General features: G+C 51.9%; 3 protein-coding genes across 3 annotated transcripts; 2 read left to right on the top strand and 1 right to left on the bottom strand.

The window, feature by feature from the left end:
• Window positions 1-2,338: 2,338 nt before the first annotated feature.
• Window positions 2,339-5,500, top strand: LOC109785347 (probable beta-D-xylosidase 7). Its single transcript, XM_020343944.4, has 6 exons — window positions 2,339-2,796; window positions 3,019-3,318; window positions 3,392-3,561; window positions 3,711-3,808; window positions 3,900-4,670; window positions 4,764-5,500. Exons 1-6 carry the CDS (start codon window positions 2,401-2,403, stop codon window positions 5,351-5,353), a joined length of 2,325 nt encoding a protein of 774 aa, XP_020199533.1. The 5' UTR covers window positions 2,339-2,400; the 3' UTR covers window positions 5,354-5,500.
• A 1,605-nt stretch (window positions 5,501-7,105) lies between these two features.
• Window positions 7,106-10,988, top strand: LOC109785349 (uncharacterized). The gene is made up of 3 exons (XM_020343946.4): window positions 7,106-7,512; window positions 8,012-8,249; window positions 10,486-10,988. The coding sequence occupies exons 1-3, from the start codon at window positions 7,192-7,194 to the stop codon at window positions 10,623-10,625; spliced, it is 699 nt and encodes a 232-aa protein (XP_020199535.1). The 5' UTR covers window positions 7,106-7,191; the 3' UTR covers window positions 10,626-10,988.
• Window positions 10,961-12,657, bottom strand: LOC109785348 (annexin D5). The gene is made up of 4 exons (XM_020343945.4): window positions 12,369-12,657; window positions 12,146-12,291; window positions 11,784-12,002; window positions 10,961-11,682 (listed from the first exon to the last, which is right to left on the bottom strand). The coding sequence occupies exons 1-4, from the start codon at window positions 12,442-12,444 to the stop codon at window positions 11,173-11,175; spliced, it is 951 nt and encodes a 316-aa protein (XP_020199534.1). The 5' UTR covers window positions 12,445-12,657; the 3' UTR covers window positions 10,961-11,172.
• Window positions 12,658-12,933: the final 276 nt, after the last annotated feature.

The raw sequence follows: 12,933 nt of genomic DNA, 5'->3' as shown, positions 1-12,933 counted from the left end.
TCCGTCCAACCGGCCGTCCGCGGCCGACGGTGACTACGTCGATGATGTTGTCGATTGGTTACGGGCTGCACGGAAACCGGGTATCCCGGCGGCCGGCGCTTGCGTATCCCCTTGGCGGGGCCATGGTCTCCGCTCGGACGTAGTAGGACGCCCTGTTCGGGGAGCATAGATCCTGCGACAACAACCTCTACGACAACGACGACGGCATCACCACCGCCAGATAACGATCACTTGCCAGTGCGAGCGGTGTGACAGTGGCGAGGGCGGATGCTCCTGGTGCAACAGAGAGCAGGTTGCTCCGTGGCGCCGACAAGGGGTTAGGTTGCAGCGTCGGGGCGGAGGGGAGGCGGTGCAGCAGACAGTAGGATGGTCTCGAAGGCGGCCACACTGCGCAGGAGCGACTGGAGCCAGAGTGGTCCGTTGTTAGCCAGGATTAGCTATTGCTGATGATGCTGCGGGCATGTGGATGAGTATGTGGATCTCAACGTGAGTTTCACGTCCATCAGCAAGGCACGGCCTGGCGTTGCGCACTGCACTGCTATGTGATGCTATTGAACATGAAGTGCACTCAAACTGCGATGCATGCCATCCGCGTTGTATCCCTTTGCATGGTCCGACGAGGTTTCGCGTACGTCCAGGTTCGTGTGATCATCTCTCTCTCTCTCTCTCTCTCTCTCTCATTTTTTTGTGCAGCTCAACAACGAGGGAGATTTGCAAGTGGTCAAAATTCTGGTGCTATCATTGCTATGTAATAAGACAAGGTTTCTCCTGATCATCTTTCTTCTTGATAACCCATATAAAGGGATTGCTTCTGTCGATTATTTTGAAGCCTTTTCTTGTAGACTAAAGGTTCAGAGATGGCCACTAACTGATTGGTGTTATTTAGCTTCAGGTTCATTTTTGTGCTCTTAAGGTATAGTATCCCTTCCATCATTGCTGCAAACATTTACTATCTGTCCTTGGTGCAGGAATTTGCAACCGTTAAACCCACGGCGGTTCCGGTGTGGGATATATTCTTCATGGTCTCGTGTCATTTGCTGCATCTGCTGTTAATTTGATGATATGGTTTTTGGGATGACCATGATTTACTCCCTTCTAATATTTGTTCTATGCAAGCATCAAGACTAAATAATATGGGTTTACCCCCTTATCATATTTGTTGTATGTAGGCATCAATACTAGAGATATGGTTTTAACCCCTTCTCATATTTATTTTTTTGAACGATCCCTTCTCATATTTATTGTATGGATGCATCAAGCTATGATGAATTTGGATGACATACTATTAACTTACATAATAAGACCCTTACGGGGTGAAAAGCCGGAAGCAATTGCAAGGCATTAACAATCTGTTTTTCTTACTGAAGCTGAACAACTGCCCCATATACAAGCTCTATCATGTTAACTACTGATGTGAACTTCCTCAGCTATCATTTCATTATGAACACAAAACCAATGGGCGGTCAAACAAGGATGCCTTGAATTACCAAGGAATCAGAAATTTATCATGCAATATCAATATGTATTCTCTTTATGTACAATTAATGTACTGACTCTTTTCATTCATAAAAAATTTCTTTATGAAAGATTATAGCATTTGTACCAATATAATTTTTTTACATACACCATAATATAAAATTTGAAGTGAACACGTAAAAAGTGAATAAAATAATTAAATAATTGGTATATGAATTTTAATATTATTGTACATAGAATTTCTTACATAAAGTATCAATAGGCGCGGCGTGCCACCGCACGGGCATGAAAATTCAACATGGCTCGCTAGCAAGTAAGTACCCAACAAAATGAATTTGCAAGACAAACAATGATCTTGGCGATAATATGCAATGATTTCTCCGACGTGGCACTTCTTCGCATGTACCCAACGCCCTCAGAGAGATGATCCCATCATTACATACAAAGGAGCTAAGACACCCGTTGGACAGGTAGAGGAATTTGTAAAAGCTCTTGACTACTTCATTACAAACTATCTTACAGGGAGCTACACTAGGATGATTTAACTCAACTAGGCCATCCGCAATCATTTACTTTCATGCAGTTGCATCATTGTATATGGTATGTTCCATAGAACGGTCTCTATAATGTGCCAATAAGACCTTATTAGTAGCGTGTACACTTCCGTTCATCAGTATTTATCATACATGGCTGCAATAAATGTACTCATCTTCCACCTTTTAGAACTATTTCTGGGTTTTAGTTATGCGATTTTGTCATTAAAAATATAAAATTGGCCTTTACGATCCGTATAAATATAATGCATCACCCGGCGCGGCGGCAGGGCTATGCTACTATATATATAGTGCCCCTCGCCCCTCGCCATAGCCAAGCCAGCCAGCCCGCCTCGCTCGCGCGCAAGTGACACACACGCACACTAGAGCCATGGGACGCCGCACCCGCACGCACGCCGTCCAGGCGGCCGCGCTGCTGCTCGCCTTCCTCCATCTGCACGTGGCCGCGGCCGCCGACCCGCCCTTTTCCTGCGGCGCGGCGTCGGGCGCGCCGTACTGCGACCGGAAACTGCCGATGGAGCGGCGGGCGGCGGACCTGGTGTCGAAGCTGTCGCTGGAGGAGAAGATCTCGCAGCTGGGCGACGAGTCGCCGGCGGTGGCCCGGCTGGGCGTGCCGGCGTACAAGTGGTGGTCGGAGGCGCTGCACGGCGTGGCGTGGAGCAAGGGCATGCACCTGGACGGCCCGCTCCGCGCTGCCACCAGCTTCCCGCAGGTCATCCTCACCGCCGCGTCCTTCAACCCGCACCTCTGGTACAGGATCGGCCAGGTACGTACACACGAGCACCGCCGTCTATTACCTCGTCGATCACTCTGCTTTTGAGATTGTGTGCCGTTTATTCACACGATTCGACAAGGATGCCGATGATTCCAACATTGACCTTCAAATCAAACGCCATAATGCACACAAACGGAACCTAATCATAAACTGAAAAAGAGTACCAAGTTGGCAAGAACTGAAGTGAACTTGACGGGTCTTGCCACTTGTCAGGCGATCGGCAGGGAGGCGCGGGGCGTGTACAACAACGGGCAGGCGGAGGGGCTGACCTTGTGGGCGCCCAACATCAACGTGTTCCGGGACCCGCGGTGGGGCCGGGGCCAGGAGACCCCCGGCGAGGACCCGGCCATGACGGGCAAGTACGCCGCCGTGTTCGTCCGCGGCGTGCAGGGCTACGGCATGTCCGGCGCCACCAACTCCTCCGACCTGGAGGCCTCCGCCTGCTGCAAGCACTTCACCGCCTACGACCTCGACAACTGGAAGGGCGTCACCCGCTTCGCCTTCGACGCAAAGGTTGTCATTTTTGGAGGTCGGAATCGACGACCGTGCATGCGAATGCGATGCCAAAAGCTGTCTTGCTGGGCAGGTGACGGAGCAGGACCTGGCGGACACGTACAACCCGCCGTTCAAGAGCTGCGTGGAGGACGGCGGCGCCAGCGGCATCATGTGCTCCTACAACCGCGTCAATGGCGTGCCCACCTGCGCCGACCACAACCTCCTCTCCAAGACCGCCAGAGGCGACTGGAGCTTCAACGGGTAATAAGTAGCAACATTCTCTTCTTCAGTAAAACAAGTGCCACGACTGACAGACACAAAATCAAGCAGGACCTGTTACTTCAGAAAAAGACTAGCCTGAGAACGTTGCTCACGAACTGACGCTTGCAAGTTTCATTTCTGTTGAGCAGATACATCACGTCGGACTGCGACGCCGTGGCCATCATCCACGACGTCCAGGGGTATGCCAAGGCGCCAGAGGATGCGGTGGCAGATGTCCTCAAGGCCGGTACGAGTTTTCACTTCAAATCACGATTGCTAGATACACTGGTTGTCACATGACCTGCTACAGTTTCTCAAAGATGGATGAGTCATTCCAGGTATGGACGTGAACTGCGGCGGCTACATCCAGACGCACGGCGTGTCGGCGTACCGGCAGGGCAAGATCACGGGGGAGGACATCGACAGGGCCCTCCGCAACCTCTTCGCCATCCGGATGAGGCTGGGCCTCTTCAACGGCAACCCCAAGTACAACCGCTACGGCAACATCGGCGCCGACCAGGTGTGCAACAAGGAGCACCAGGACCTGGCCCTGCAGGCGGCGCAGGACGGCATCGTCCTGCTCAAGAACCACGCCGGCGCGCTGCCCCTCTCCAAGTCCAAGCTCTCCTCCTCCTCCATCGCCGTCATCGGGCCCAACGGCAACAACGCGTCGCTGCTGCTCGGCAACTACTTCGGCCCGCCGTGCATCTCCGTCACGCCGTTCCAGGCGCTGCAGGGGTACGTCAAGGACGCCCGGTTCGTCCAGGGGTGCAACGCCGCCGTCTGCAACGTGTCCGACATCGGGGAGGCGGTGCACGCGGCCACCTCGGCGGACTACGTCGTGCTGTTCATGGGGCTGGATCAGGACCAGGAGAAGGAGGAGGTGGATAGGCTGGACCTGGGGCTCCCCGGGATGCAGGAGAGCCTTGTCAACAAGGTTGCCGACGCGGCCAAGAAGCCGGTGATCTTGGTGCTGCTTTGCGGTGGACCGGTGGACGTGACGTTCGCCAAGAACAATCCTAAGATCGGCGCCATTGTCTGGGCTGGTTACCCTGGCCAGGCCGGTGGCATCGCCATTGCCCAGGTCCTCTTCGGCGAGCACAACCCCGGTGAGATTTTGTTTCACTCCGCTCTGAGCAATTCTTGGCCGCGCGCTTTCCTAGGCTGTACTGTACTGACTGCTGGACATGACGGATCATCAGGTGGGAGGCTGCCGGTGACATGGTACCCCAAGGAGTTCACGGCGGTGCCCATGACGGACATGCGGATGCGCGCCGACCCGTCCACGGGCTACCCGGGACGCACCTACAGGTTCTACAAGGGCAAGACCGTGTACAGCTTCGGCTACGGCCTGAGCTACTCCAAGTACTCCCACCGGTTCGCGTCCAGGGGCACGAAGCCGCCGTCCATGAGCGGCATCGGGGGCCTGAAGGCGACGGCGTCGGCGGCGGGCACGGTGAGCTACGACGTGGAGGAGATGGGCGCGGAGGCGTGCGACAGGCTCCGGTTCCCGGCGGTGGTGAGGGTGCAGAACCACGGGCCCATGGACGGGAGGCACCCGGTGCTGCTGTTCCTCCGGTGGCCGAACGCGACGGACGGGCGGCCCGCGAGCCAGCTCATCGGGTTCCAGAGCGTGCACCTCAAGGCGGAGGAGGCCGCGCACGTGGAGTTCGAGGTGAGCCCCTGCAAGCACTTGAGCAGGGCCGCGGAGGACGGCCGCAAGGTGATCGACCAGGGGTCGCACTTCCTCAAGGTGGGCGACGACGAGTTTGAGTTGAGCTTCATGGCCTGAGCCGGCCGGGGTTGGATCCAACACGATAAACCTGCTGCTGCTTCAGTAGAGAAGGATTTCGATCATACGTACTAGTATATCCATAAGTGTAATGAGCTAACTTATGTCTACGGGTAATAGTAACAAATAACAAAATGGCAACTGAGACATGTGCTGCAAGCTTGCGGTCGGGAGCGTAGAACGAACGAGCCAAAGGTACAAACGAAGCTATTATCATCTACTCCATTTGGGGAGTGAGCCTATCTTAACTGGTTGGGGAGTGGATGTACAAATGCAACAACTGGGTTTCAATTTCTCACGGAGGCGAATTTAGGTTCCTATTTATTTTTTAGGACCAGACTTTTCTGATACTCGCGCATTTATTGAGGACTAGGCTCGGTGCATAATCAAGACTGAAAATTCTAGTACTCATACTTAAAATGCCGTATGCATCCCTAGTTGGCCGGCGCAGGGTGGTGGTCTACGCCGCTGGGCTCGTCGGATCGTTGGATCCGGTGTCTGGAGATCTACGGTGGCTGTCCTTCTTGATCTTCCTTCCTGGTGGGTTGAGCCCCATGGCACTTGCATCTCTGCTGGTCTCGGTTCGTCTCTCTCGGATCCGGAACAGCCGGAGGTTTGGTGGTATACGTTGGGGACCGGAGGAAACTTTGACCGGCTGGTCCGGCCCGACATCGGCGGCGTAGGAGGCGAAGCCAAGGTCCCTCCTATCCACATCCAAACCCCTCCCGAACGGAAGTCCAAAATTCAGTCTGGATTGGGCGGCGGCGGCGCCCTGCGTGTCGTGGGTATTGACCATGGGTAGCCTCATCGACACCCCTTAGCATTTCAAGACAACTGCCTCATTTTCACGTCACAACTCACAAGACGACGGACCACACACCATGACTACCCTCATTTTCACGACACAACAAGCAGTGGGCATGCTACTGTACCGAGACAATTCAGAAACATGGGAGACAGAGGGTGGCTAGGAAATCTCACCGGGCTGGGCCTCCCGATCGAGGAGGAGCGAGGCGATCGCGGTGGCAGCCGTTCGGCTGGGACCTCAGCGCGGGGTGCGCCAACGACGCTACAGGGGAGGGGGAAGGCCGCGACGCGGTGTCACTCGAGCGAGGGAGGCGGCGGCGACAGAACCCTAGCGCGCCGATGCCTTCGGGCGTCCTTGCAGGCCAGGCCGCCAAGGGTGTTGATGGGAAGAGAGGTGAAGGTAGAAAGAGCGTCATTCTTGCAGGCGGAAGGAGAGGGGGCACGCGAGGAGGGGAATGGAGGAGCGGCGACGCGAGGAGAGGGGCGGCGCGAGGTTTCTCCGGATCCGTCCTTCTCGATCTGGGAAAAAAGAAGGGTCGGCGAGGCCCGATTCGGTTGTTGCAGGCAGGGCTGCGGGGACTTGGCAGACCACGGCGTGGCAGAACATTCGATCTCAGACGTTTATTCGATTGGTAGACCTTTGATGAAATATGGACAGTTGGATGTGTTTAGAATGGTTTTATTGGAGGGTCCTGGTTACTCCGCATACAGTTTGTTGTGTGAGCTTACAAGAATTCATGCTTGCTTTTTTAATAGTAGTATAGATTATCAACGTGCGCTATGAAACAACTAGATTACACAGTGATATGGAACTTTTGGTAGCACCAGGTAGTAGATCAGTGTGCTAACAAGGCAGGGGCCACCAGGCGGCACACGTACGACGCCTACGTGTCACCCGTCCCGGTCCAAAGCAACACGTGTCACCAGCGGCGCGTCTTCAATCCAGAAAGATCTGCCACTACGACCAGCACAGCACCGCTCCATTCCCCCAACCCGCCCATCCGTTCCCCACCTCCATTCACGACCTGGAGATGGCCGAATCCGACACGGCGGCCGGCAAGATGGCCGAATCCGACGCGGCGGACGGCAAGATGGCCAACGGCGAGGTCTCCGACGACGGCCGCGCCGTCGAGGTCTCCGGCGGCGGCGAGGACACCCTCCCCGCGGTGCTCCGCGGCTTCGTGGACGGCGTCTGGCCGCCGGGCGACGGCGGAGATCCGCTCCTGCGGCGCCTCCGCGCGGCGACCTGCGAGGCCGCGCCGCGGCTGCGGGACGCCTCCAGGAACTCGGCCCGCGACCTGCTCGCCTGGACCAAGCAGGGCAGCGGCCTCCGCGCCATCCTCGTCATCTCGGTGAGCCTGCTTCCCTTTTCCGATCGTCCATCCGTCCCTCCGTTAGGAAACGGAAAAGCTGTATTAATTTCTTCATCGAATGATACTCAATTTCTTTGTGCGAACATCAACTTAATTGTAACACATTACTCATTGTAAAATTTAAGGCATGTTGTATGCAGTATTAGCGACGGGATTAATTGTCATTGTAAAATTCATCTATCTGTACTTGGTGCCACCAGTTTTTACGTTCTCATTCTTGAAAATACGGTTTACATGTTTCTGTATAGTTAAAGGATGTGCTGAATTGTACTACATGTTGTGGGGAAAACATGGTAGTCAAGATTATATACCTATATGATGCGTAAGCCCATCAATGTTGGATGTAGGTATCATTTTTGTTATGGCATATAGCATCTGTTTATCTACTTGGTACGGCGTAAGCCCATCGTTGTTACATCAGCATTTATGGTCTGTATAGAATATTAAACCTGCTTAATCACCTTTTCATCCTTTACAGGTCGGAACAATCACGATGATATCATTGACTGGCCTGCTGATTTTCATGTCCTTCCTTCTGGTTGCGACCGCTAATGCCATTATCGTGTCAGTTCTTATGTCCTTGGCAGCTGCTGGAGGGTTCCTGGCTTTGTTCTTTGCATGCTTAGTTGCAGTGTATGTCGGAGCAGTATCAATTGCCATATTCGTCATTTCGGCCACTGTTATCTCTGCAATTGTGGGAGTCCTGATTGCCACCGGTATGCCATCTCTCTCTCGCTTTGTTTATATATCCTGGAGACAAAATAACAAATAATTTACTCGGAAGTTTCAATGTTTGTATTGTTGTATGCAACTTCTAGGGGCATAATGATCATTAGTTAGGCATCAGTTTAAGTGTTTTTTATTATGTTATTATGCAAACTACCTTCAGTCCTTACATTCATAATGGTTTTCCTTCAAATACCTACTTGGTGCATCACCATTATGAAGAGTATATCTAGGACTAGCCAAAAATTCCTTATACTGGTGATGTTCTCAACCACCTTGTCATCACAAAACCAATGAGCTAAGTATTGAAAGTACTCTTCTTCTTTAGTTAATTTAGATAGTGTTACTGCATTGGATAACTTTGTGGCTGGACTGTCTCTGTTCATACTTCTGCCTGTGTAATTAGATCGGAATCCAGCTTGCATGTGCCCACTAATAGAGCCATTAATTCCCTATGCTCTTGCCTTAGTGTCCAAGTCATTTGCATTGAAATTGCATTTCTCTTATTAAGAGGAACATAAAATCTTTCTAAAGCAATTCGTAATAGCAGGATTTTTTTAATCCACTTCATGTAACTTCAATAGTGACTTCTAAATGAGGAAGCATGATTATTTTTTTACATTCTGGTATGTGATTTTTTGGTGAATCATTAATTCAGACTGTTGTGTTCTTTGAGTGCATTGTTCTCCAGTTACTAGCTATTTTGCACTTGTGATGCTCCTTCAGTCCTTTTCGCAACATATGATGTGTTATCTGAGTTGGCACCAAGTAGATGATTGAAAGAATGTTTCAATGTTGACCAAAAAAATAGCTCCTTCCACACTTGCTGATGATCATTAACTTCCCCCAATAGGCACTAAACTGTGCCATTGAGTAGCTCCTTCCATCCTTGTGGATGATCATAATTTTCCCCAATTGCCATTAAAGTGTGCCATCGAGTAGACAAAGGAGGAAAGGGCATGTTGTGTTCTTTGAGTGTATTGTTCTCCAGTTACTAGCTATCTTGCACATGTGATGCTCTTTAGTCCTTTTTGCAACATATGATGCGTTATCTGAGTTGGCACCGAGTAGATGATTGAAAGAATGTTACAATGTTGACCAAAAAAAACAGCTCTGTTCATACTTGCTGATGATTAGTAACTTCCCCCAATAGGCACTAAACTGTGCCATTGAGTAGCTCTTTCCATCCTTGCTGATGATCATAATTTTCCCCAATTGCCACTAAAGTGTGCCATTGAGTACACAAAGGAGGGAAGGAGATGAGAATGTGGAGAGATGTGGAGGAGTGAGGTATTACCATGAAGACAAATAAAACCTAATTAAGAACTATTAGGAAACTTCCACAGTTTTTATAGCCATTCGTCAGATGCGGCTTGATGGATGGTTATGGTAAACAGTTATTTCCATATATAAAGTGATAAGTGTCCCGGCACAACCTGTACCTTTATTCGGTATGTAGATAAAAAATACTTACCGTTGCAGCTGGATTATCTCCATTTAAACTCTTGCCTGTGAATTTAGATCGGAAACAGGGACTCTGTTCTTGCATGCTTGCTCTCCAATTTAGTACTGGTTATTACTTTACCTATTTGCCTTCTCAACTTTCCAGTGGACTCATTGGCATTAATCTGTATTTCTGCAATTAAGATGAACTGGATTAACAACATCAGCTCTGTAACAGTAATTTAAGATAGCAAGTTGTTGTTAGTTCACTTATGTACTTTGGAGGCTAACTGTTGACAGAGGAAACAGAAAGAAGTTTTTATGCTAGTTAAGTTTTGTTGTAACACACTGTGTTTGGTTTTAGACTTGTTTTTTGTCTAGCTAACCAGGGGTATCATGTAGAAGCATCTTAGCTAGTCCTTGAAATGTAGGGGTGATTTACAAGCCTTAGCTGTTCAAATCAACTTCTCCATGCCATGGAACTTTATGAAAGGGGAGACGTGGTTGGCCAATCATGTGGAATGCAGTGTCAGTTTTAGGCAGAGATGCGGTCGGCCAGTCCGTGTGGAATATATTGTCAGTTTTAAGGCAGAGATGCGATCGTCCAGTCCTTTTGAATAAGTTCCCAAATTATTGTTCCTTTATTGATGCTCCATAACTGGAAAAGTTAGCATAGAATGGCCATGTTGATTCCAGAGGAATAATATCTCCAACGCAACTTCCACGTCCGAAGTTTTTTTTTTACCAATATCACCTGCGCTAACGTTATAAAATCTCGTGCAGGTTGGATCGGATTCTTTTGGATGATTTGGTTTGCCGCAAGGAAGAGCCTGGACCTTACAAAGCACTCAATCGGCATGACGACCTCTGCTATGCAGTCGTATTCAGCTTCTCGGAGTGTGGGGCCGAAGCCCACAGACTGACTGATATAGCAGCAAGTGGTTTAGCTACGGTGCGCCGTCTGTTATTGCGTGATGTTTCTGCTCTGCTGTTGTTGTGTTACTAGGCTGCCTAAAGTTTGCCGTATGTGAATCACCGCTCGTCGAGTTTATTGCGAGTAGAGGACATGAATCCCTGTATAGTGATCAGGATGTAGTGTAAGGTATCCCCGCGTCCCTGAACTTTCGGCACCCTGTGTTGTATGCTCATAGTAACGAATAAGGCAATAATGCTGGCTGTGCTGGCGAGTGCGGGCTAGGTTGTGGTGTTGTGCTGTTAAAGGAGGGGTCCTCCGTGGCTATGTTGAGGCATAGAGTAATAAATAAAGACAGTAGTTGCCAATTTCATTTCAGTGGTAACATGAACATACTGAGCAGTAGCCATTGCATTCAGACCTGGCTTCTTGGCCACTTGAATAGAGGAAACAGATGTATATACACAGGTAGACTGACCGACCAATCGATCACGCAAGGCGGTCTTGGCGGTGCGGACCACCATGTGGCGTCGAGATCGATGATCGATCATCGCCTCTTAGCGGTCACGGCCGACGAGGGAGAGGACGAAGGTCCGGTAGTTCCCGGAGGTCTCGGAGTGGATGGCGTCGGCCAGCGAGCGCTTGTACTTCTTGTGGTACTCGGCCTTGATGTACTGCATGTCCACCTCTGCCCTGGTGACCACCACCCGTATCAGCGTCGTGTCGCTGGTGCCCAGCCCCTTCATCGCCTTGTGCAGCGCCTTGGCGAAGTACCTCGCCGGGCTCTCGGCGCACCGGAGGATCGTCAGCAGCCCGAACTCGAAGGTCCCCGACGTCTCGCTCTTCACGGCCTTCTCCAGGGAGCGCGCGTACAGGTGGTGGTAGGCGCCGGCGACGGCGGCGAGGTGCGCCCAGCTGCGCTCGGTGAAGACGCGGATGAAGGCGCGCTCGTCGGTGCCGAGCCGCTTCTCGCCGGCGCGGTACAGCTCCCTCGCGTCGCGCGCCGCCGCCGCCGGGTCCACCTCCGGGCCCTCGTACCGCGGGATCCCCAAGTACGCCAGCAGAAGCTGCATCCAGCGACGAGCAACACACAAAATGATGAAAGGTTCAAACACTGCACAGATGAGCGTATGTATCGATGGTGCTGTGGAGGCAAACAAAGACGTACCTTGTGGTGGTCGCCGTAGGTGCGCTCGGTGATGTCCTGCTCGAGGTAGCAGCCGAAGCGGGCGCGGTAGGTCTGCTTCATGATCTGCAGCTGCGACGGCGTCCGGGAGCAGATGACCTCCGTGGCGGCGCGCAGGTCGGTGATGTCGCCGTTGAGGGACTGGTTCAGGATGGCGGCGTCGCGGCCCACGGGGTCCAGCACCCACAGCAGCATCGCCTTCTGGAGAAGGAACCGCCACACCCAAGCAGACAAGTCATTTCGGGAGCAATACTATGCTATGCTGTGTGGGTGTGACTTATCATTTTGCATGATATTTGCTAGGTGATTTATAAGTATATACTATCATTTTGCAGTTTGCATGCCTTGTGGTTCCCGCTGAGCTCGGTGGACAGGCGGTGGTAGAGGTCCTGGTGGTAGATGGCCCGGTACTCCTGCATGATGAGCGCGCGCTGCACCGCGTCGCGGTGCGCCAGGATGTTGATCACCGTCGTGCTGTCGCACCCGAACCCTGCGGTAATAGACCGACGTGATGAAACGAATCGTAGACAGGCTTGTATGATTCTATGTGTGCCCGTGCGTGCGTACCTTTGAAGGCCCTGTGGAGGGCGATGGCGTCGTGGCGCGGGGACGTGAGCACCGGAGGCACGCTCAGGCTCGCCATCCTCCTCGACGTGCCGTGAGCCTGTGATCGGAGGAGGCGTGGGCTGCCTGTGCCTGTGATTGCGTGCTGCAGGTGCTGCGTGCGTACGGGGCCGGGGTGAGGGTTTTAAAGCGGGAGACGCTGAGCTTTCCCGTCGGGGGATCACCGATGGATGGCGACGCCGCCGTGCGCATATGGTATGCTGCGTGTGATCAACGCGGGCGCATGCATGGCCGGCGAGGCGACCCCCACCACTATCACGGGAAAAGGGAAGGAGAATATATGCCTCCTTATCGACCAAGTGGCGTATCAGATACTCCAGGCGGTAATTTGTACGTAATGCCCTTGAGTTTCTTCTCAAAAGGGAAAAAAGATAGCGTCACGCCACCTCACACCGGGCACTAATTTATAACTAATAAAATGACCGTGCGTTACTACGGGCAATGATAGAAATGATAGCCCGTAAAATTAATTGAAAATCCACTTCACTTGTAATGTGTTGATAAAAAA

The sequence above is a fragment of the Aegilops tauschii genome, chromosome 3 (assembly GCF_002575655.3).
Source record: "Aegilops tauschii subsp. strangulata cultivar AL8/78 chromosome 3, Aet v6.0, whole genome shotgun sequence".
Lineage (NCBI taxonomy): Eukaryota > Viridiplantae > Streptophyta > Magnoliopsida > Poales > Poaceae > Aegilops > Aegilops tauschii.
This window is presented reverse-complemented; position numbering and strand designations above follow the sequence as displayed.